This window comes from Protopterus annectens, chromosome 14.part0 (assembly GCF_019279795.1).
Source record: "Protopterus annectens isolate FY-2018-M chromosome 14.part0, PAN1.0, whole genome shotgun sequence".
Lineage (NCBI taxonomy): Eukaryota > Metazoa > Chordata > Ceratodontiformes > Protopteridae > Protopterus > Protopterus annectens.
In genome coordinates, this window is record NC_056748.1 from 901,965,851 (window position 1) to 901,991,787 (window position 25,937).

Here is a 25,937-nt window from a genome sequence, read left to right on the forward strand (position 1 = left end):
TACACTGATTTTTATAAATCATTTGGTAAGCATGAAGCATTCTTCTTGTTTTAATATCCAGTCTATCCAACACTTTTTGCGGCTAGTCAGTCACTCCAAAGTATAAGGTAGGATAGGAACAGCAAATTGATTTATAGCTTGGATCTTGTTCCTAGATGTCAATGCTGTTTTTAGGATTAATTTAAGTCTTCTAAAGTACTCCCTACTGAGTTTTGTTCGCATTTGTTCATGTTTTATTGCTGATCCTTCATCAGTTCCCAAGTATTTATACACTCCCTCTTGCTCAAGTTCTTTTATATCACATTCTTGTCCCAAACTGATGTTTTTCTGGTGCTGCAGTTTTCCTTTTTTAAATGTTGCTTTTGCACATTTATCAAGACCAAATGACATTCCAATATCATCTGCAAAAGTTTTGACAACCTGCAGCTGTGCTTTCACTTCCTCTTCTGATGAGCTATACATTTTTAAATCATCGACAAAGAGAAGATGAGAAGTCATTAGACTTTGTTGTTTTCTATGAGCCAAATTGTAGCCATATTAAGTAAACAGCTTAATGGATTAATGGCAAAGCAGAATAGCAACAGTGACAATGAGTCACCATGGAATATCTCCCTTTGAACTTTTATCCCTGGGATAATAATCTGTCCTTTATCATGGTTTAATTGCAAAGTGGTCTGCCACTGTTTCATGGTTACTGTAATGTAGTCAATCAGTGTAGGGTGTATCTTATACATTTTTAAGCACTCTTTTATCCATAAATGTGGGATACTATTAAATGCTTTTTTGTAGTCAATCCATGCCATACTTAGATTTTTCCCCTTCTTGCAGTTCTCCACTATAACTTTGTTTAACAACAAATGATCCTTTGTTCCATATGACTTTCTTTTATTGCCCTTTTTTCTACTGCCATAATTGAGTTTTCTTCTAAATGACTATAAACTCTCACAGTGTCATTTCCCATGTATAGTTTATACGCGGTTGGAAGACACGTTATTGGTCTATAATTTTTAGGGTAGCTTGCAGGTTCACTCTTAAGTAAGAGCATTGTTTTTCCTGTTGTTAACCAGTGCAGTGAGTGTGTTGAGGCTGCGCATATAAATACTTCTTACTCATGGCTAAATCCTCGTGCAAAGAAGTTTAATACTTTAAGCCAAAAGTTAGGTACTGTATCTGGGCCTGGGGTTTTCCAGTTAGAGGCTATTCTCAACTTTGTTTCAATCTCTCTGGTTGTTATTTCATCCCATTTCATATCCTGTACCTTTAAACTTCTTATTTTTTGTTTTACTTTTATTATCCATTTAACATCTTTATGTTCCACATGATCTTTATAGACACTTCTCCAAGATGTATCTACTTCCTCTTTATTTTGAAGTCTTTCAACTCCTTTTACCTTATTTCCCAATTCTCTATAAAAATTTTTTGGGTGCGTCATCAATAAATTGCTTATTTTGAGTTTTTCCTTTATATTTATCTTCTAAGTCTTTTTGCCTGTTTTGAAATTTTTAGTTTGATATCTCCAATAGTGCATAATAGATCCTGGTCTATTCTAATACTGCGCATTGCTTTTATCACATCTATCTTTCTTAGTATTTTTGTTGATCTATTCCCTCTTCTATAATCTTCTAACAATGACACTTCTTGTCTTAGCTGTTTTATAGTTTTCACTATTCGATATTTCCATGATGGTATTTACTTTCGCCCCCTCTTTTCCCTTGCTACCCTGTATTCCTGTGGTAGAACTTTATCAATTATTAATTTAGCAGCACAGTAATATATTCTGTTTACTTCTGTTATATCACATGAATCTCTATGGACAGTCCTAATTACTGTGTTTATTTTTTTTATCAAACTTCTGACTTTGGGGGGTTTTATTAACCTTCTTCAGTCTATTTCTCTCATTGATCTTGATATTTATGTCTTTGTCTATTAAATCAAGCAACTCTTCTTTTAACTCATTTTCTTCATACTGAGGGCACATCCTTTGTTCTCCATTTCCTGCGGGCATTCTATAGAAAGTTCTGTAGCATTTTCCTGTGGTACATTCTCTTCAGTTTCATCCTGTGTCATCTGTTCTATCATATGGGAACTCACTGGCCTGTCACTCCTCAACATTGACTGCGTCAGAGTTTCCACAGTTTCCTGTTCTTTTCCTTGCTGTCTAGCTTGAAATGAACGTTTATACTGGTGTCCTGTGGAAGGCTCCAAAATATCTTGATATGGCACCTGACCAGTTGCTTCCTGTTCCACTGGTTTCCCCTTAATTTGGATATCCATTGCTCTATCCTGTTGTGGTGCTTTCTGTATTTGATTTACTACACTAAATCCTTCTCTTTGCAGCTGTTCCATAATCTCAATTTCTATTTCTCTGACTTCTCCATTACTAATCTCTTTTTCTACTTGTCCTCTTAGTCTAATTACTTTTTGTATTGTAAAGTTTTCCATATCCAGATTCCTTTCCCTATATTTTCTTCAAATATCTTTGGTGCTGCTCTTTTTGTATTGGTTAGTTTTGCTTTCTCCTTTGCATAAATATTACACCATATTAAATCTCTTTTCTTTTCCCCTGTCCATATTTCTTCTTCACATGTCTCCTGATCTTCTTGCTTTTCCTTATTCTGGGGACTCACTCTATCATAAATTCATAGGTAGGTACTAGGCTATCGGCCCAAGGGCCTACGTAAGCCTAGCCAGCAAGGTACCATAGCTTACGCCACCAAAGAAAGTTATTTTCCTGTGCCACTGTCCAGCAGAGACATAGAAGTGATCCCCGGGGTGTATTTCCTATTTCCCATCCACTCATCAAGATTTTTCTTGAAGAGCGCTAATTAAGAACTTTGATTGACATAGATGGGTAGCTTGTTCCAGAGTATAGGTTGGGAGGGTGGCCTAATGGTTAAGGTGTTAAGGTGTTTGCCTTACAAACACAAGGTACAGGGTTTGAATCTCACAGGAAGGATAATTGGCTAGGCTTAAAATGGCTCGCAAGGGCAGTTAGCCTAGTACTAATCTATGAACCTATGAACCTATAGGAAGTCTCTGGGACAGGAATCTATTCCTCCAGCGTGTCCTGTTTATTGTGGTGACAAGGTTTAGGTCCCTAGAATCTATCCCTCCAGCGTGTCCTGTTTATTGTGGTGACAAGGTTTAGGTCCCTAGAGCGTGTAGCTCGGAGGGATTGGGATTTATTTAGGTGTAGCATGTCCAACAGCTCTGGGTTTGACATAGCTTTATATGTTAGGCAGAGATCACCTCGGAGTAGGCGATATGCTGTGGAGTATAGCTGGAGTTTTTTGAGGCGGTCACTGTAGGGCATTTGTTTGAGGCCAGTAATCCTCTTTGTAAGGTACTTCTGTGGCCTTTCCAGCTGCTGCAGATGTCTTGTGAGGTACATTCCAAAAGGGGCGTTGTACTCTATAATGGGTCTAATGAGTGACGAGTAGAGGAGAACAATTACCTCTTTTTTCCTGGATGAAAACCCTTTTATGATGAGGTGTGCCACATAGAAGGACTTCCTGACTACTGTGGCGATGTGACTATCAAAGGAGAGACTACTGTCCACCTGGGTCCCAAGGTCTCTTATCACACATTCAGTATTAAGTAGATTGCTGCCTATGTGGTAGTTCATAGGTACAGAGTTTTTACCAAAGGGGATGACATTGCACTTTTTGGCATTGAACTTGAGGCCATGGCTCTGATACCAGGCATCTGTCTCAGTGAGGCCCTTCTGTAGGATGTCCACATCATTTGGGGACTTGGCTATGGCTCCTAGTTTGCAGTCATCTGCGAACTTCGTCAGCCAGAGGCCTTCTGTGTTAGCTTGTACTTCAGAGAAGTAGATACCAAACAGGAGAGGTCCCAGGACGGAACCCTGTGCCACTCCACTTGTCACTGCCTTGAGTTCAGATTTGGAGTCTACAACTTTTACAGTGTGGGTTCTGTCAGTGAGCCAGTTGGCAACCCATCTTGTGACGTAGGGATTTATACCTAGTTTAGTGAGTTTAGCTATAATTCCAGAATGGGGGATGGTGTCGAAAGCCTTGGCGAGGTCAAGATAGGCTGTGTGAACCACCTTACCCTCATCCACGGCTTTGGTGACTGCCTCAGAGAAGTCGATCAGGTTTAGGAGGCATGATCTGCCTTTCACAAACCCAAACTGGGTGGGATCCAGAGTTTGGAGGTTACCAATGTCTTTGTTTATGAGTTCCATGATGATACATTCCATGGCCTTGCAGACTAGGCTCGTCAGGCTAATAGGTCGATAGTTCCCAGGATCAGTGGTGGCTCCCCCTTTGTGGAGTGAGATAACTGTTGCTATGCGCCATTCAGTGGGCACAAAGCCTGATGCGAGGCTATTATTGAACATGGTGCTTAAGTGGGGAGCCAGTTCGTTCTGATGTTCGTGTAAAGCACAGCCTGGGATGTTGTCCTGTCCCACGGATGCTGTGTTTTTGGCTTTAGAGAGTGCAGCTTTTACCTGCGTAGTTGTGATTACAGGGACTCTGCATTCTTCCTGTATAGATATGGGCCCTTTAGGAGGTGAGAGGGGGGTAAAGTTAGCACTGAACCGATCTGCCAGCATGTTGCAATAACAGTTGGTTCTGTAATTTTCATGCCTTTGTGCTGTAACTCAGAGCAGATCTGGGTGTTGGCATCTAGATTCTTGACATAGCTATAGAATGTTTTGTGGTTGTCCGTGGATTTAGTGATGATGTGTGTAGTGATCATGCTGTGCTGTAGTCTGTTTTAGACCTTCTACACTAAATCCTTCACTTCACAGGCACTCCATAACTTCAACTTCTGTTTCTTTAACTTCTGCTTTACTAATCATCTTTTCTACATTGCATCTTTGTGCTATTAATCTTTAATTGTGCATTTTTCCATATCTGGATGTCTTTGCCTGTATTTCTCTTCGAATATCTTTGAAGACTGCCTTCTCTATATTAGTTAACTTGGCTTTCTCCTTTGCATAAATATTGCACCATATTAAATCTCTCTTTCTTTCTCATGTCCATATTTCTTTTTTTATATTTTTCAAATATCTCTAGGTTTTGTTATTGCTTCTTTTTTCCAAAGAAATCAAACTTTCTTGATCTATATACTGTTTTTCAAAAGTCTATTGTATTAATGAACACAAATTTTTATTTGAAGCTTGTGACAGTTTTTCCTGCGGAAGTATTTTTCTTTCCTCTAATTTTTTCTCTCTTAATCATTTTGTAGATCTTGCGTCTGGAAATGCTGGGCTTTTTGCATTATAATAACCATACATAATTTCTTTCTTATCCTCAGTAGTCCACTCTTATCCTTTTTATGGCTCTTCTTTGGCCAATCAGTTTGTGTCGTTTTTGTGGACTACTAATTCCTTCTACAACAGGGGGCCCTTCCTCCCCCTGAGTCTGGCCTTGTAGGAATGTTTCCGTGTTTTGAGGATTCTACAGTATCATTTTTTCCATTCCTGGCACCAGTACGCCTACCAGGATTGGGCACTTTTTTATCCTGGGTCTTGTGCACCCAACTATCATTTTTTATTTTTGATTTACTTCTGTCAATGATATATGCTATATAAATACAGTCTATATATTCTATATACTTTCTGCCGAAGTGGGTCAGTCGGTGGTCAGCTTTGATGCTGGTTTCCCCAGCAGAGTTTGAGGTCATCACCCCTAGCTGAAATATGAAGCAGTAACTACTTATATGGATGGCAGTAATAAGTGCCTAAACAAACTCAAGCCCTCTCAGAACAGAAAGTTCTCAGAAACTTTCACTGATTCATGACCGACTCAGGTGTTGAAATTATCAAGCATTAACTACATTGGTTATTAAAGCACCGAGTCAGTGAGGAACTTTATCTCCTACATGGATTTCATTACATCCTCCTGTAGATATTGTATGTGACAAAATTGGCAATTTGTTCCTCCACCAGTAACATATAAAAATGGGGTCCATATCACGAAATTTAACTTCCAAAATGTCTCATAAGTTTGAGCTTGGAAGATCGAATTCGGACATCGAACCTTCAAAATAGCGAATTTTTTCTCAGGGAAAATATTCTCTGTTCCAATAAACACACACATAACACAATCACACCAAACGCCTTCAAAACCTACGCTAAACCTAACATGCACCACTATCTATCCTTAACCCAGCCCTAACCCTAAAATCCGTCACTACCACACACTTACCTGACCCACGCCTTAACCCTAAAGTCCATCACTATCGCACACTTACCGGACCCACACCCTAACCTACCCCCTACACTACCCGTTTGTACACTTACCTTGACCCGGTCTGAAAATGCTGAAGTCGCAGAAACGGCCAACCAAATTCTTTCCCTGGGAAAGAATTCGCGTTTCCGCGGCTTTGACATTCTCACCCTTCAAACTACCATGTTCGGCCTTCCGGGATTCAGTGTTCTCAACGTTCCATTTTGCGATAGGAACCCTAAAAATTAGTTGGTAGGGCTGCTAAGAACTTAAGACATTTTTAATATAGATTTAAAACGGAAAGCTGCACCTTGGCCCCTCCCCATCTGAGGCAGCGAATATTGGAGAAACATGGTGATATAACCACAAGGCAAAGTTCAAATACATCCAGGTCTCCATTATGTTGATAAAATCAGCACCATGTAGCAAGTGTTGAATTTTACTTAAGTTTCTGGAAATGTAAATTCCTGGGCAAATTTAACTGTTGGTGTTCAAGGGAATGCTGAACTTTCAGTAATCTTTAATGTGGGGGGGGTCAAAAGGTGGGACTGTCAGTCCCTCTCCTCCTTTTTTGCCCTGTACTTGTATCTATTGTCCATTAGTTTGAGGGAAGTGAGTATCAGAAGTTAAATTGCAGTTTATGTGGATGATTTACTGGTATATTTAAGGGATCAGATTCCCATTTGGCTTTGTTGTTCCACATTGTGCAGAGGTTTGGTGTGGTGTCACATTGTGAAGTAAAGATATCTAAATAAAAATACTTGGTCATTAGTTAGTTATGCTTCTAATTCTGCATTGTTATCAGTTTTAAGATGTGTTTGCAAAGGAGTTCATAAATACTTGGATATTTAGTTAGCGATAACATTTTCATACATGACTAGGATTTCATAGGGGAGTGTTAAGTTAAAGATTCAGGAATTAAAAAGCACATGGAAATTATTTAGCTTCATAGGTGTAGAGGTAAATACTAGACTGTCAATATGCAGACTGTTATAACCCTTGCCAACAACCAGAGGTCAGAATCAAACCCTGTACTTTGTGTCTGTGAGGTAAAGACCTTAATTATTATGCCAACCGATCTGGATCAGAAGTTTCAAGCATAGCAAATGTTTATAGTCCTTGTGTTATCATATGCAGTTTCTCTCTTCCCAGGAAAAGCTGATCTTAAATTATTAAAACAGTTGATAATCCCATTTTATATTTGGAGAAAGTACACCTAATAGTAGAGTAGGGATGGTTATTGTTGTCTGGACTTATTTTAATCTCGAAGAGCAATTCATTTAAAATTATTGTGCATATGGGATGCTAAGTCAACAGTTGTAAAGCGGAAGAAAATACTACTAGCAGTAGTAGCAACATTAGTTTAAGATGCCAGAACAGTTGAAGTTCAGGGGGGGTGTCAAAACAAATCCCCAGTATTATTAGCAAATGTTGTCAAAACTAATAATTTTGTGTTTGAGAAATTGATGATAGGTGTTTGAGGAGATTTGTTACCTCCCCCCCATTAAATTTGGATGTAGTGGGTTTCAGAAGAGCCCACATATAGTGAGATGGTTAGACAGACATCAACAACTTGAAACCATGTAGCAATTACTGGAAGCATCAGTATTTTTGACATTGGACAGATTTCAACAAAAATTTCACCTGGGACTGGTGAGTGGTGAATGTATGATTTTTAGAGTTTGAAAAGAAATATGGCGTGGCATCAGGTCTTCCAAGAAATAAGGAAGCTTCTGTATTTCTGTATAAGGATTTTTTTGTTAGTAAGTCAAGATTGGCCAAAGAAATTCCATTTACAGAAGAATGTGAAAGGATGGTGGAATGGGCAGTTCCACATGTGCAGTGGTATATGATAAATACTCCTTCCAAGATGTGCTACCCACTCCCAGAAATATAGAATTGTTTGCTGTAACAGTATTCAGTACTGTTGTGCTGTGTCCTGTTTGTAACAATATTCAGTACTGCCGTGCCATGTCCCATTTGTAATGATAGATAGTACTACCCTGCTGTATTCTGTTCATTACAATGTCCAGTACTGTCTCCCATTTGTAATGGTAATTGGTACTGCTTTGCCATAACCCATTCATAAAAGTGTTTAGTAATGATGTGCTATGTCGCATTCATAATGGTATTCAGTACTGCTGTGCTGTGTCCCATTCATAACGGTATTCAGTACTGCTTTGCTTTGTCCTGTTTGTAACAATATTTGGTACTGCTGTGCCGTGTCCTATTTGTAATGGTCGGTAGTGCTACCCTGCTGTATTCTGTTCATAACAATATCCAGTGCTGTCTCCCACTTGTAATTGTAATCGGTAGTGCTGTGCCATATCCCATTTGTAACAGTACTCAGTAATGATGTATTATGTCCCATTTATAATGTGCTTAGTACTGCTGTGCTGTGTCCCATTCATAACGATATTCAGTACTGCTTTGCTGTGTCCTGTTTGTAACGGTATTCAGTACTGCTGTGCCATGGCCCATTTGTAATGGTAGATAGCACTATTCTGTTGTATTCTGTTCATAACAATGTGCTCTCTCCCATTTGGAATTGCAATTGTTACTGCTGTGCTGTAACTCATTTGTAACAGTACTCCGCAATGATGTGCTATGTCCCATTCATAACGGTGATCAGTGCTACTGTGCTGTGTTCCATTTGTAATGATATCCTGTAGTTCTGTCCTGTGTTTCATTCATAGCACTACTCAGTACTGCTCTGCTGTGTCCACTTTGTAACGGTACACATGCTGCTGCACTGTGTCCCATTCACAGTTGTAAGTAGTGTGGCTGTGCTGTGTTCTAGTTATAGTGGTACATACTGTTGTGTTATACCCCATTCGTGGGGTACTTAGTACTGCTCTGCTGTGTCTTGTTCATAATGGTAGATAGAATCGCTGTGTTGTGTCACATTCATAATGGTACACAGTATTAATATGGTGTGTCCTTCGGTAACAATACAGAGTGTGGCTGTACTGTGTCCTGTTCATAATGGTATGTAGTGCTGGTGCATGATGTTGCTGTGCTGTATCCCATCCACAGTAGTACAGAGTGCTGTTGTGCCTGTGTGCCATTCATAATAGTATGCAGTGCTGCTGTGCTGTTTTACATTTTGTAATAATATACAGTGCTGGTGTGTCCACTTCGTAATGATACACAATGCTACTGTGCTGTGTCCTGTTTGAGGTGGTACACAGTGCCATTTATCATTTGTAAAGATTCACAGTACTGTGTCCTACTTACTCAGACTTGGTGCACTCGGAGTATAAGCAGATTGATGCAAGTTTCTGAATCTTGCATATTTTCTTTGGTGTAAGAGTTGGCAACTCCACTGCATCTGCACTCCTGGTCAGTACAGATGAGATGGTGAATCTGGCTGTCAAACATAAAATGTGTGTTGGCTTCCCTTAACACAGTCTTTGGTAAGTAAGGAGATAGCCAAGTGGCAAACCTTTTTCTTATCTAGCATTCTAAACATCCATGAACTCCAAGGTGATAACTGTCACCAATAATTAATGGTCAGTTTTTGAGGGCATATGTTAAAAAAAGTACACCAGAAAACAATTTACTATTGTCACTGCAAACCAAGCACAGCTAACTTCTTTTCATAAGTTCTATTAGTCAAGTACAAACTAGTCATGAAGCAGGTGTTGGGGAAAGGCTGTTTATTCCTTTATTAAGCTAACTGGAACCACCTTCCAAAATAAATTAGAAAAGAAAATCAGTACACATTTTATTAAAGCACTTAGAAGATCTCAAAAAGTCTACTGTTGCACATTTTAATTGACAAAAAGTAAAATATTTTTAACCAATTTACTACTCCATCTACAGCGCAACAAATGTAATACTTCTACACCTTTGAAAACAAAGTTCATTTGGCAAAATGTTGTCATCTTTCTTAAGTAATTTCTTACCGTGCACATAGTAATGCATTTTTGTACTTGTACATTGAAATTATCTTCCTCTTTGTAGACACTGAAATGCATGTACTGCTCACAGATGACATGGAATTTCACTTGTGCCTTGAAATGCAGCTGTTCATCTTTTCCTTTAAAACACATCAGTTTTTTTTGTATTTAATGTAACTGTAATCTAAACTTAAGATATAAAGTCTTTGGAAAATATTTTGCTGTTTTTCACTCCAGCTACTAACTTAGGGTATAGTGTTCCTTACTCATATTCTATATTCTTGACTGATAATTGTGTTCCCTTGAAATCTTGCTAATAGTAGTCTCTTAACTGCCATTTGCCTGGGTCTTGACTGAAAAGGATCTCAGGACTAGTACAGTCACCTGGTTAACAAGTCAGTCAAAAAATAAAATATATTTTGCAAAGTGAATTTATGATTGTCTCATTATAGGTTTACTATTAGCAACAGAAATAGAACCAAGGCAATCATTTTCAGATGGCTTTGTTTTAAAAGTGAAGCAAAGCTAGTTTAAATGGAGGCATGCATTGTTTGCAGTGGAAATATTATACCTTTCACAAGCCATGTTCAGTATCAAAACCACAGAAAAGTCCTGTGGTATAGAGTTGTGCTTTTATATTTTGTTAGTGTTGTTCACCAGATTTACAGTAGCAGTTTTAAAAAGCTTTTTCTTGTATCCCTATTTTTGATTGCAGCTATAAGGCAGCAGGAGAGTGAAGTGGTCAAGTTCAGCTGCTGTGAAGAATGACTTCTAAGCACCAGTCGCTTTTCAGTAAAGGACCGCTTTACCTCTCGCCAAATGATCTCCAGCAGCATGGCAAGAAAGAAAGAGCATCTCAGCTGGGTGTTTCTTCTAAAATGAACAGTTCATTTAACCTGAATAAGTCCTACCCAAGGATAAACAGGCATTCCAACAGGAGAGGAGAAAGTCCTCTCAAACTCTGGAGAACTGATGCATTCAAAGGTTTGTTTATATACCGTCTCAAAATGCCAATAAAAAGCGTCAGTAAGATTATGTCTTAAATCAAGATACCTACTTCAGTAATTCTCACATTTTTCATAGTAGCATATGGCATGTCTAACAGTGTTACTCCACTTTGTACTTGCCCTTCAAAATCTGAAATAGAAAATCTTGAATAAAGAGGACCAAATATAAAACCCCAAACAATCCTGAACATATGAAGTACAGTAGAAGGGTTTTTATGCAGGTGACAACCCACTTGCAGCTTACTGATTCTAGCACCAAGGGCATGGTGTGTTTGAAAGTAAGGGAATACTTGATTCAGTCATTTATCTTTTTTCCCCTGCAACATTTTGCTGTCCATAGAGCAAGAATAAATGTGATGTGATAGCACCCATCCACTTTTAGTATGCGCAAGGAGCAAGCCCCATGCGACATTCAGACTTGTGTAAAATGTTTAAATTTCCAGCCTTTCTAGGCTAACTTAATCTAAGCCAATTTTTGTCAAAGCTGAAAATCAAACCCTGTACCTTGTGTCTGTGAGGAAAAAACCTTGGCCATTATGCCAAAACCCAACCCAAATGTTCCACTTGTATGAAGATTATACCACCCCAGATGGAACTCGAACCCACAATTCCTGGCTTAGGAGGCCAATGCCTTATCCATTAAGCCACTGGGGCCTGACAAAAAAAAATCCATTGAAATTCCTTGACAGGGATTCGAACCCGGGCCATGGTGGTGAGAGTGCCAAATCCTAACCACTAGACCACCAGGGATACGCCCTAAACTTCAGTTGTAGAACATAGATTCATAGGTTAGTACTAGGCTAACTACTCTTGTGGACCATTTTAAATGTAGCTAATTACTCCATGTGAGAATCAAACCCTGCAACTTATGTCTGTAAGGTAGACACCTTAACTGTTATGCCAACCTCCCACAAAGATGTGGATACTTCCAGATTTGAACCGTCAACACCATCACCCATGCTAACTTCCCTAGTCCACTGAGCCACACAAGCTGCCAGGATTTCTTCATTTTTTTGCTCAGGGTTATTAAATTTAGATTTATTATGTAGGAGTGTTACTCTGACATAAGGTACAGAAACATGTAGCTTTTTTCTTTTTTCTGGTTTATTTAACAATTAACTCTTCTTGTTTATGCATCTAGTCTACCGATAAAATTGTATACCTGCATGTGTCCAAAACTAAAGGGGAAAAATTGATTCTTAACTATTCATATTTATGCATCTAGCCTGCAGATATGATTTTCTACCTGTGATGATCTGAGAATAAAGGGAAAAAAGTGATGCATCTAAAATATTATAACGTGAACTTAAGAGAATAATAAAGGATGCACTGTGAGTTTATATTTATATTTGTCCATCCCTCTGTCTATCTGTAGGGACCATTTGAGGTCCAAGGGTTGACTATGAGCTTTTAATTTTACTGCAGGTGGTTTATTCCAAAGTCACAAAGCTGCAAGTGAGATATGGGAGTATATATTCTCTGCTTTGTAAATAAAAATCGTATCCGGTCACTGAGAACCACATTTTGTATTTTTCTGCTTTATTTCATTTTGGGTGGTGGGATTTTATTTTACTTTATTTTTAATTCTGTCAGATTATATTGTGCCATATTCCAAAATGCACTGTCTTGAGCTTAAAGAGTTACAAACACTTGAGTGACTCTGGAAAAAGGTTTGTATACTCTTTGAAGCGTAATATGAAGAAACATATAGAACCAAAACCACTGTACACGTCAATGGAAGCAAGCAACACAAACGATATATCCACAGCAAGCAGTTTATTTTAAGCGCTTTCATCGGCCTTAAGCCTCAGACTTCATCAGAACCACCATTAAAAACCCTTTGACATATTTGTATACCCTTCACCATGTCACATGGTCACATAACCACTCCCCTTCATTAATGAATTAAAATTACTAAAGTAGAAACTGTGATATTGTATAATATTATGTTCTGTAAAACCTCCCTACTAAGAAAACAGCATTTTATTGACAACAAATTAAAAAATCAAGTGAAAATGAATAAATATGACCATAAATAACCTGAAGAACTTAATGAATAAATAAATACATTTTGTTGATTTACCACTAGACTTAGCTTGTGCAATAAAGCCTTGATAAATAAATCTGTACAAAATTAGATGTAGAAAACTGTTACACATGACCATAAATTAATACATAAAATTCATGTGCCTAGGTCGAACACTGAACAACCCATCTTAAGTACTGATAGTGAAGTAATACAAAGTGAGCTATTTTATATTGGTAATAACATTGAATTGTAAAAATGCTATAAAGGTGGTCACATATGAAACTCAGATTTTAGTTTCAAAAGACTAGAAATAGACATGGTCTCAGTAAGACTGAGAGTGGCCATTGCATTAACCCGGAGTTGCCATACTAACTACCTATATTCCAGAAACATATCTTTCGGCCCACCCCTCATGTCTTTATCATCAATCTGTTCCAAACCAGAAAATCTAAAAAAGTGACCACTGCATTCAAACACATGCCTAGCCAAAGCATTACTCAGATTCACTTTACGTATATCATACTTGTGTTGATATATCCACTTATTAAAAGCATTTTTAGTTTTTCCAATGTAGAACCTAGCACATGGCTGACAGATTGCTATGTACAATAAGCATTTGGTCAAACAGTTAAACTTTTGTCTCAGTTTTACTTCCCCATACCCCTCAATGTGAATAGAATCTGTTTCCATAATATGGCAACATTGTGGGCATTGCCCACATTTTCTCATGCGCCCTCCCATACCTCTATATGTGTTCCTCTCTAAAATATTCTTAATGTTGGAATTTCTTCTGTACACCACCAGTGGCTTATGTCCCATTTTTTCTTTGTGTTCCTCATCATCCCTTTAAATACACCAATTGTTATTGATAATCTCCTTAATGTCTTTAAACAAAGGGCTAAATGTTAAGGTCATGGCCCGGTTAAAACCCCTTTCCATTACTTTAGGGTCCTGATTAATAGCAATGTTCTTTTTATTGTATATAACTGTGGCTTGAACGTTAATTCCCAATAAAGGGACAAAGTGCCCATCCATTCTTTTTCTAATGACTTCCTGTAATATAGGGTCATTGAATGAGTCTGGGTACCCCCTTCTTGACAACATAGACTTCAATGTCCCAATTTCATCTGTAAATTGTTTAAAATCACTCACCATCCTTGCTAACCTCACAGCCTGTCTCTTCACCAGTGATTTTTTTCTGGTGAAGAGGATGACAACTGTCAAAAACTAAAAGGGTGTTGGAAAAGGTGGGCTTTCTATAAATGGCCAAATTAAAACATTCATTGACAATATCCTTTTTGATTTCTAAGTCCAATAAATGGACTTTATCAATGGCAGATTCCATAGTAAAAGACAGGAAGGTTGTACTTTCATTCAAAAAGTCAAAAAAACTGTCTAAACATTCTTGTGAACCTTCCCAAAATATAAGAATATCGTCCAAAAATCGACCATAAAATTTACAAAACTTAAATAAATCATTCTTAAACACAGCATTACATACCCATTGTGTTAAAACAATGTTGGCAAATAAGGGGGCACACATTGCCCCCATTGCCACTCCCACTTTTTGTTTAAAATATTGATTATCAAACACGATGAAATTGTTGTCAAGAATTAAATCCATGAGCATTCTAAACATTAAAATCCTACCATGACCCAAAGTGGTGTTGGAACATAAAAAAATAAAAAAAAAAACACAGTGTACCTTTATCATGGGGGATGACAGTAAACAAATCTTTAACATTGATGGTAGCAAAAAAAATGTTTTGGAGAAATACCAGCATGTTCTAAAGGACTCATGGGGCTGTCTCAGTAAAATAAAAGATAACTTGTATTGTGAACACTTGATATTTGCCACCATCGATGTTCATTCATTTATTCATTAACTTATTCAGGTTATTTATTGTCATATTTATTCATTTTCTCTTGATGATTTTTTTAATTTGTTGTCAATAAAATCCTGTTTTATTAGTAGGGAGGTTTTACAGAACATATTATACAATATCAAATAGTTTCTACTTTAGTAATTTTAATTTTAATTCATTAATGAAGGGGAGTGGTTATGTGACCATGTGACATGGTGAAGGGTATATAAATATGTCAAGGTGTTTTAATGGTGCTTCTGATGAAGTCTGAGGCTTAAGGCCGACAAAATCGCTTAAAATAAACTTCTTGCTGTGGATATATCATTCGTGTTGCTTGCTTCCATAATATGAAGAAGCATTTGTCTGTGTTTTGCGCCATATTTTGGAGCTAATAAAAATTAGATGTACACTTCCCCAAACTTTGGGACAAGTAAGATTTGGAGCATGTCTGTAAAGTTGGGCATTCCCTATCTAAAGCTCAGCAGTAATGAGAGCATAATATTACCCTGGGTGTTATTGTGAAACACAAAAAAGTGGGCACATCACAATACATAAGTATTTGAATGTTGTACTGTATAGTGTGGCTGTCAGGGGTACCCTTGAGCATAGGAGGCACCCAAGTGGATGAAACCATGGACAGGCGATATTTCCAAATGGGCAAGAAAGATAATGAGCTGAACTCTTTGAATCCAATCAGTGTTACTATTAATTGCTGTGTACTTACATCTTCGGTTATACCTCTGGCTTTTTATTAAGATTTCCATATAGAGGAAAAAGGGATAATTATTAGTCATATAAAATATAGTCAAATCAAGTGTGTAAATAAAGAGTCCGTTTTTAGTAGTCCACTCGTTTTTTGTTTTTGTTTACCAGTTTAAGTGATTTTTTCGTTGTTGAGAACTATAAGAATCAATCAGAGGAGAGTAAAAAAGATTGAGAAGACAGACTGAAAAGGCAATTTACATAAGAGAAATGGGACAGCATATATATATATATAATATATATATATATATATATATATAATGTCTCTGAAGTCAGCAACAAAATCCAGAAAGTTTATGATTTTTACTTGGTAGCCTTTGCAAAGTTACTGTTATACACCAAATAGGCAGTATCCCTTATTTGTGTAATACTGATGAGCCTTATATCCCTCACATTTATTTGTTTTTTAGCCTAATTTTATTATGGATAGGTAGTTAACACTCGTTCATAGCATCCATTTGCTAAAAGTTTTCAAATTGTGAGAGCTGGTACTCATTTCTGCCTGAATTAGCATTGTTAGCCAGTAAAGAAAAAGCCTGCATATACACAGACTGTACTAAACACTCAGTCAGTTTTCTAAGCTGCATTTTTTATTGTGATGTTTTCACCCCTGCTGCTCACTGACCATCAGACCCGCTGTTGATCTATTTGCCCATTCATTCCCCATTCAGCAAGGGATGAGCCAACTAAGAGAGGCCATCATTGAGGCAGCCATCAAGGACTGTTTAGGGTTCACTATTTAAATATCCAATCCTACTGTACATGCCCAGTAACATGCTCCAGGTGCAGCATGCAGAGAGCATTAGTGAGGGCATGTCACATGCTTCCTTGAGTAACATAACTCCTCAAGACAGCCCTGCTGCCCTTGAAACCCCTGCTCTAGTGGGGTCTCTGGTCTCCATTAGGGATTTATCCATTAGATTGTGCAACCTGAGCATGCATGCGGTCCTTCGTCCTCCCCCGAAGGAAAAGGATCCAGCAAAGACTCCCCTTCATTTCTTTTCCATGCTATCTCCAACATACACCTGAGCCGTTAATTGAATTCTGGTCACGTGGGTAATGATTAGAGCTTTATCCCTGTACACCAGTGGAGCTGGCTTTTATAAACCATCTTCTACTACGTGTCCCTGGCTTCAGAGCTCTTCTTATGTCTATTCATGAAGCAGCTGCTCAAAAATTACTGATCTAAAGCATGCTCTCTTTTATATCTAGAGGCATTTCACTGTTGTGGCTTATATGTTTGGTATTTGGAGCAGGGTAAAATATAAAAGTAAAAATTACTATTACTCTGAAGGATGTGTCACTCCAAAATCATTGCCTGTATGTGATATAATTGAACATTATTCTTCTAAGAAAAACAATGAAAGGTCCTCTGCATCACATCTGTTGCTTTAGAAGTTGCATTTTCAAAGGCAGAAACAGTTCCCCATTTCTGTTCAAGGCAGAAAGTTCCAGTGATTATCCCGCTGTACCTCATGATAATAAAGGCAATAAGCCTTACAGCTGTCTTGCTAAAATAATTTATGTTTAAAGTTCCACAGTTATCAGAGTATTTTATTTTTCGTATTCTGGTGAAATGCCTGAATGAAGTTATTAATCTCTGCTTAAGATAGATTTTAAAACTTCTGAAAAAACAAATTCCAGAGTTTTGATTTCTTAGTTTGCATTTTATATTTTATGTAATATTTTAAGTTTGCCTGTGACACTGCATTTACTTACTTTGCTTTACCACTCTGCAGCCATAAGTAGACTATAAAAATGGTTACGATATAGCCAGGTGTATTGAAAATAGGCCTCATTTATTTACGAGAGATGAAAAACCATAAAGCTCACTTTAATTATCTAGCAGCTGTATAAAAAAGTTAATTGAAGAAAAAATCCTTTTTGCATCAGAATTGTAGAAATTGCACTTATGTTAAACTCTGACACTGTTAATCTGATATATTTAATGATATGCATGTTTTATTTATGTTAATATTTAGCAAATAGCTATGAGATAACAGTAAATTCTTCTTTTTGTTTAGGAATTTGTATAAAAGTCACATGTGAGTAAAGATATGTTTGCCATTCATGAGTGATGAAGTTGCCAACACAAACAAAATTATCAGATAAACTGCTCTCGAGATTGATATTTTTTGTTCTTGGATATTCCTCATGAAGTAAAAATAACTTTGTTTTTGTCCTTATCAGGAGATGAACTCAACTCATACTGCTACAGTTTCTTGGCTACTCGGAGTTTTAAGCACATGGATCACCACAGCTCTCCGAACCAATCAAGTTCTTTTGCTTGGTCCAGTTCATCTTGCAGTGCCTCAGATAGCTCATTGTTGGGCTTTTTCACAAGGCACAACTGCAGTAGTCCTGTCCAGTCTACTATACACAGTCCTAATAGTGCTGTCCTTACCATAGATGCTAAATCAACAAAGGTATTTCTGTTTTGGATATGGATTTAGTCGTTTTGGTTAATACTTAATTGTATTGTCTTTTCTGTCAATTTTATTGCATTGCTTGGTAGTCGGAATATAATGTGAAGAAAATTATTTAAGTATTTCGTGCTATAGAATGCAGGGATGTCCTTGGTCACATATTAATTCTTTTTTCTTTGTTCATATTTTTGCCTTCCCCCACACACCTTACATATACAAGTGTGAGCATGTATACACACATAAACACAAACCATAGAAAACAATGTGTGTTGTACCATGTTGGTTATAGAAAATGTTTTCTCAGAGTGTATACAGCAATGTGAAATATAAGTGCATCGTCACAGGAATTAGTTAGCTCAGCTGGTCTTAAATGGCAATTACCATGGTATAAAAGGGAGTAGCGGGGGGGGGGGGGCTAAACTCACAAAGTTAGTTCTTCACATAAAGGTTCATCTGAAAAAAGATCTGGAAGTGTGGAGTGAGAGAGAACTCGGGCAGTACTATCCTTGGGAATGCGACCTGTGGAGTACACCTTGTGAAAATATCTGTTTGTTTTTAGAGTGAAAAGTTGGGCCTATAAGAGGCTTGCAGCACTGGGCTTGTCTCTGGGGCTTGGAAGATGCCTGCAGCCTTGGACATGACTTTTGTTTATAAGACAGACTATACTCTGGAAGGGCTGTGTGGAATGGACACTATTATGAAGTTGCTGTTTGCTCTATTTTGGTGCTGCAAAACCAAGTGAACTAATAGTTTGTGGATTGTTGAAAAAGTTCTATGCTTTTTTCCTGTATCTTGTCTCCAATGTATTTTTGGAACTTGTAGTTTGTCCACAGCAGTTAGCCCTGGACTTGTCCAATTTTTTGGTTCCTCTGAGTACCTCTTCTAACAGATGAAAACCATATATGGGCTGCAAATTCCATAGAATGCTGTGACCATTGACTTTCTGGCATGATTATCCCCAATTATGTAGGAATTTCTAGGAAAAACAGGGGGTTGACCAGAAGCTAGTGTAGCTACAACAGTAGCTGATTATGCTGAATAGTATAGCTGCTAGTTCAAGGACTGCTACCTCTAATAATCTAGCCTGGGAGGATGACTTGAAATCTTAGTGACATTTGAGTATTACATCAACACAGAAAACTGGAGTCAAGCAGACTGGACAAGAATCTGTCATCTCAGGTGACAAGAGAGACCGTGAAAACATACATGGAAGTAGATAAGACTGAATGCATGGGCTATGATAAATGTAAAGAAAGGACTGTTGTGACTGATATATAACCCCTGAGACACAAGCCTTACTGGCCTTTTAATGTTTTGAAACTGTTAGTATTCATCTAGCCTGTACAAACAAACTCCAAAAAGCAAAGAAACAAACTCGGAAAGAAGCAGAATTATCCGGACTGTAGGGTAAATGAAATACATAGTATCCTTAAAAAGTTCAGTCCTTTAATTCAAAAATACTTCAATACATGTGCACTTTCCTCTTAAAATTAAAAACTTCATCAGATCATTTAAGATGAAAGCCATCATGTATTCAAGTATTTTTGAATTAAAGGATTGAACTTTCATAGCATACAGTGTATTTCATTTACCCTACAGTCTGGATAATTCTGCTTTAGCGTGCTGCTTCTTTCATCTAGCCTGTACTCAAAGCATTATTTGTGTTATTTTCCATTAGTTTAGTTGCCCAGGTATTTCTGATATTTTTTATTAAGAAACACAGGTTCTGTTATCTCACTTTTTGCTTTTGACTAGGATTAGTCGAACTGTACTTAAAGCAGAAATTCTGTTTTTTCATGTATGGACTTCAGCTGGCAGGCTCACTGCAGTGTTTTATAATTCTTTCTGTGTCTTTAATACATTAATGTGATTTACTCAGTCTTTATTTTTTTCCTGATTGTCTAACTTTATAATTAATTGCATTTACTCTTTCAGTCACATGAAATGACCTATACTACTTGACCAGAGGTGTGTTGTATTCCTTGGAGGGAAAATAACACTAATACCTGATCTTCAGAGTTAAATTCTCTCAACTGGGCATTCTTGTTATAAACTTTTTGCTGCATTTTCTGACCTGTGTGTGCTCCTTTAGTATGGGGAAAAACAGCTTAGATCTTCCAAACTAACCTAGTGTTTTATCACAGTTTTAAATGGCATTGACTCTTCCTCCCAAATTTCCTTATCATTGTCAAATAGTCCTCTTGGATGTCTGACATGCAAAACACAGTTTAAGCTTGTGGCATCTCTCTTATAGCAAATGGTAAGTAGGGTAATAACTGGTCCTGCTCCATCTATCACTGTCAGCTTTTTAGCATGGATTTCAGTGTTTTTTTTTTTTTCTCATTACTAATCCAGCAATCTGCCAGTGGGAGACAGATTACTTCAACTGTTTGATTTTAAATCACTGCCATAATTGATGCAACATCCTTGATATAAATGAAAAAACATTGGTCAGTAGGCATCTGTTTAGGGTTACCTGTCCTGCAGAATTAAAACCAGCTCTCTGACAATAGCATCAGTCTTAACTTTGTCTAATATCACTGCTTTTGGAAACTTTATAGCATAGTCTAGTATTATCTGTGTGAATAGGTTGAACAGCCAAAGAATTGCTAGATTTCACTTATAGTCCCAAAACGTCCATAGCAGCACATTCAAATGGCACCTCTGTGATGAGCATTGGGATCAGTAGACCCTTAAATATAGGGCTTGATGCAGTTTTCTGGCATTCTTCCTCAATAACACCCACCTTAGCTTTGGCCGAGGAGGAGGAATCTGTTCCGAGGACTGGGCCGTCATTGCAGATGGATTCTGAATCTGCCTTCGAGAGCATGGTGAGACTCACAGCCACCTCCTCTCCCAGGCTATCAACAGGGCTTTCAGCAGTACCGGCTCCACCCAGAGAGTTCAGGGGGATAGACAGAATGGGAAAGCATGTCTGCACCTCTGATACTTTTGCCCTGAGAAGATTAAACTATTCAACTCGCATGAAGAGATTCCAAAGGGACCTAGCAAAGCAAGTTATAGATATTTTGAGTAAGCCCATGACTCAAGACTCTTCTGAGCAACTGAAGATCACCCTTAATACCATGCTTCTCATCACAAACCTATCTATGTGTCTGTACCATACTACAGTAGATGGAACAGCACAAACAAGCAGGCACTGGCATAACACTTTAATGACATGCTTGGCAACATTTACTAATGCCCCACTTGATTGTTCCTCATCCAACCATCTGTAAAATAACTATTGATGAAACGTGAGCAAGAAGGGAAGATGCTCTTTGCCACAATAATCGTATCTGAGAACCTTCAGAGATCTTTCAAGAGGAATAAGAAGGGTTCATATCCCTGTGGTTCTGGAAATTCCAGCATTAACCGTTTGACTCCACTTCTGATAGGGATGGCTGTGGCAGATGGATACTGAACATGGATTCAAAGGGGTCTGCAAAGCAGAGAGTACAGAGAACCTTTCTTGGAAAGACCAAATCAGAACCGTTGAAGGCTTGCCCAACTGTCCATCTCTGGAAGGAATTGGGGGGGAGGGGTTGCCATCATGCAGGATAACTTAGTGTGACAAATCATATCCAGAGTCTACATAATATCATGTTTCCAAAAACCATCTTGACAACTGGTATCATTGCCAAATATTCCACCCCAGCAAATGGAGGCAGCAGTTCTGGAGATGTTGGCCCTCCTTTCAAAAAGAGCTGTTAAGGAGGTCCCACCAAACCAGAGAGAGTCTGGAGTTTTTCAAGATTCTTTTTGATTCCTAAGAACAAGAACACCAGGCTAATTCTGAATACCAGCAGCCTCAACCTATTGTAAAAAAAAACAACCCAGCTTAGAATGGTCAGGTGTCAGTGAATTTGCCCTGCCTCAAAGCACATGACTGGATGTGCTTCATAGACCCCTAGGATGCCTATCTCCATATAAAGATAGTAAAGGAGTCCAGGATGTTTCTGCACTTTCAGATATGAGATAGTCATAACCCTTTCAGAGCCTTGTCCTTTGGTCTCACCACAGCTTTGTGGGTGTTTGCCAAGTGCATAGTGGTAGTCTCAGCCCATCTGAGGCTGAAAAGGGATCAGGGTGTTCCCATATTTGGATGACTGGCTCCTAGGTGTAACAACTAAAGACTTATTGCCTACTACCAATGATTTATTTATGGAGATGCCTAAGGATAGGCAGAGCTACAAAAAGTACCAAAAATCAGGTTACAGCCCCTCTGCAAATCACCTTTATCAAATGCCATCTCAACACAACCTTATCTCAGATTTCTTTCACTCCAGAAAAAAACTACTCGCTCTACAATGTTCAGTTCAAACCTTGTGTCAGCACCTCCAACCCCCAATGGTGGGTCCAGGGACTCATGGCTGATATAACTTAAATGGTACTCTCTTCCAAGTTTCATATGAGCATGTTATTCACTCAGTGGTCCCAGCTAACAGACTCCCTTTCAGCCACCATTCATTTAACCCAGTCTTGCAAAAATCATCTGTACTGGTGGTTGACTTCCTCTTTTCTTCAGCTAGGAAGTTCATTATCTCCCCAGGCTAACAGCGACAGTAGCCATAAATGCCTTCTGTATGGGGTAGTGGGGGTATTTGAGGGGATGATGCTCCAAGGAGTTTGTAAGCTATCAGAGGCTATTCTTCACATTGACATCTTCGAGATAAAGACTTAACTATGACCCAGATAACCCAAGTTCAGTTAGCAGCTCAGACATCTGCTGGGGCTGGTGTGGGGGAGGAGAAGAATGATGTGGTTTTCCTAACTTACCTCTTCTCCTCGGAGGGAGGTGGTTTCCCATGCCTGAGCTTGCACGTTCCAATTTCTGAATCCCCAGGGAGCAGCTGGGTACCCAACAGAACAGCTGGCTTCAAAGGGGTCAAGACATTTTTTCAGGGTTATATCACTTGATGAAGCAGATGATATACCCTTGCTGATGCACGCTGCATAACAAACCCAGGGCGTGTTACTGAGTATGTGCATTGGAGCTGTCCCTCTTGGCCAGCTCTTAACCCAGTGTCTTGGGAACAAATGACAAAGGTAGGTTATGATAGTCAACAAGCAACGGGTGAGGGGAAACTACTACAGTGTACTGCATTTCTGTCTGCACTGACTGCTTTTCCTTTTGTTTAGGAGACTGCAGCCCTTGGCTGTGTGTACCAGTTTTTATGCTCCACTTAACAGATTTGAGTTTGAGATTACTGCTGTAAGGATTAAGCTCTGCTTTTAAAGAGTTCACCATTTTGTGGCAGGATGAATCTGAAGCAAATGTGGTAGAAGGTAGTATTGTGCCATCATCTCAGACAAGACAAGGAACCCCTGTAGGTGTCTGTCACTGGCATTTGCTGCCTACAGTGGTACAAAATGGCAAAATGGTGATAACATAGACCAATTACACCAATGTTAGACAAAAAAATATATAATCTAATATGTGAAGAATATTATGACCAGAGCTGGCAACAGTTCATATTCTAACTTTCATTCATGGGAAAAAAGATCTAGAGCACATGAGAGGCCACACTTTCATAAAGATGCTTGAACTAGAACCAAAATCACCACTGAAGGTTGTCCCACACCACAAGACATACTAAGCAAAAGTTTGCAAACCACTGATGCAGCTGATTAAGTGGAAGGTGTAAAATTACGCAACTCAAAAACAAAAACAGATGTATAACATATTTTTAGGATTATATTTAGTCTTTTATTAGCAAAAAAGGGAGAATTTGATTCAGGTCAACAAGGATTTTCATGAAAGGGTTTAATCTGCAAATATGAGCATTGTGCCAGTGGATATGATATTACACATACTACAACTATTAATATTTACTGGTGCAAATAGGCAGTTCTTGGTAAGAGCTACTAATGAACAGTTAAATAGTCTGCCTTTAGTGAGAAAAAAACAGCAGCAATGGTAGAGTTTAAGACAAAGGGCCAGATTCAATAAAGCCTACACTAAGTGTACATGATATGTATCCAGTAAAATCCTTGTCACATTTTTTGTGCTTTTTAGTCACTCAGAAAGATTACTCTAGGTGTATGTGTAGTCTACATTTTGTGGTAACCATTATGAATCCCTGTCGGTGTTTAAAGATGCAAGAATATCAGTAGGAAAACTAAAATTAGTAGGGAGAAGGTGCGCATTATGTCTGTGTTATCTGTTCACTCAGAACGGTGTACACTTAGTGTAGGCTTTATTGAATCTGGCCCAAAGTCAGAACTGACTTGTTTAACAGGCCCTGAAAATTTTAACTTTGCTTATCACTTTAGCTTCAACGTTATTTTAGGCTTATTATACCAAAAGACTTTATAAAATTAAGAATAAATGTAAATCACACAATAACAGCATCACATTTTTAAAAGGCAGACTAACATTGTACTGCAGCCTACTCCCGCATAAGCAATTTCGGAGAGAGACATTTTTAATGAACTACAGAAGTCAGCCAGAGAGGGATACTCATACAGCCAGTGAGGTAGTAAATTCCACATGTGAGGAACCTAGTAAGCAAAACAGAGGACACCTGAAATCTCAAGCCAGACTCTGTAACCACAAGCAGCTGGTGAGTGGCCGATCATAGAACCCTAGTTGGGGCCTATGGCGCCACTAATTTTTCCAGGGAATAAGGACACATGAACCAGCAGCCTGTGCAAACTATGCAGGACAGGAGTAATATGTTGGTAGCATGCAGTACCAGTAGGTAACCTGGCAAAGGAGTTTTGCACTAACTGTAGGCAGTCAAGTTCAGTGTTGGGGAGTCCTAAGGGAAAGGCCTTTGCAGTAATCCAACCATGAGGAGACTAAAGGATGAAACACTACTGAGAGATCAGCTTGAGATAAAAAAGTGCTTTATCCTAGATATGTTTCTTATGTCAACTGACATCTCATCCTTAAAAATCAATGTTTGGTCGAGGATAATGCCTAAATTGCTTGCTTTATCCTAAATATGTTTTTACATCAACTGACATCTCATCCTTAAAAATCAAACTTTGATCTAGGATAACTCCTAAATTGCTTGCTTTCCCAATAAATTTAATCTTTTTTCCACCATAAAAAACATGATTTTAAAGAGGCAGGGCACAATAATCTCTCAAAGTAGAGTGAATTACCATAGCCTCAGTGTTGAAGGTGTCGAATTTAAACAGATTACTAGAAAGCCATCAATGCACAGCTTCAAGATGGCCTGCTAAGGAATGCACATTCCACTTTTCATGTTGAAGAAAGTAGAGATATATCTGGGTGTCATATGCATAACTGTGGTATGCAAGTCCTCCTCTAATAAGATCTCCCCATGGACATAAACTTGATTGTCTTTGGCTTGGGTAGCTATTTTAGCCTCAAACTTGGCTTTAGTAGATTGTATTAAGTTTTTGAGTTTGTTTATTCCCGTGATAAGGGCTCTAACATTCTGGGAATTAACTTTTCTTACTTTTACTGAAAATTCTTTTACTTTTATTATAAATAAATCTGCCCTTGGGCAGATAGCCTAGTATGAACCTATGAACCTATGAACCTATTATAAAGCTTGTTGATATTATGGATCCAACATGTGGGTTTGTTTATGGGGTTTGCTCTGCACTTATTCATGCGGGGTACAGCTGCATCTGTGCCTTTCTGGATGACATGTAAACTAACAACCATTAAAAAAATAAGATAAGTGCCCCACTGGGTTCTTGCTTCTTATCTGAAAAAGGCTTAGCAACGAAAGAACATTCAGACTGACTATCAGAGATGGTGTTCAC

At 38.3% G+C, this 25,937-nt stretch overlaps 1 protein-coding gene across 2 annotated transcripts in view; it reads left to right on the top strand.

Annotated features, from left to right (window-relative positions):
* The window catches only part of PASK (PAS domain containing serine/threonine kinase), a 1,620,160-nt gene that overhangs the window by 145,468 nt on the left and 1,448,755 nt on the right, over nt 1–25,937 (top strand). For both annotated transcript variants that reach the window (XM_044056691.1, XM_044056692.1), the window contains exons 2-3: nt 10,818–11,086; nt 17,956–18,191. In XM_044056691.1, coding sequence (XP_043912626.1) covers nt 10,867–11,086; nt 17,956–18,191 — 456 coding nt within the window. In that variant the 5' untranslated portion in view covers nt 10,818–10,866. The remainder of the gene's footprint in view (nt 1–10,817; nt 11,087–17,955; nt 18,192–25,937) is intronic.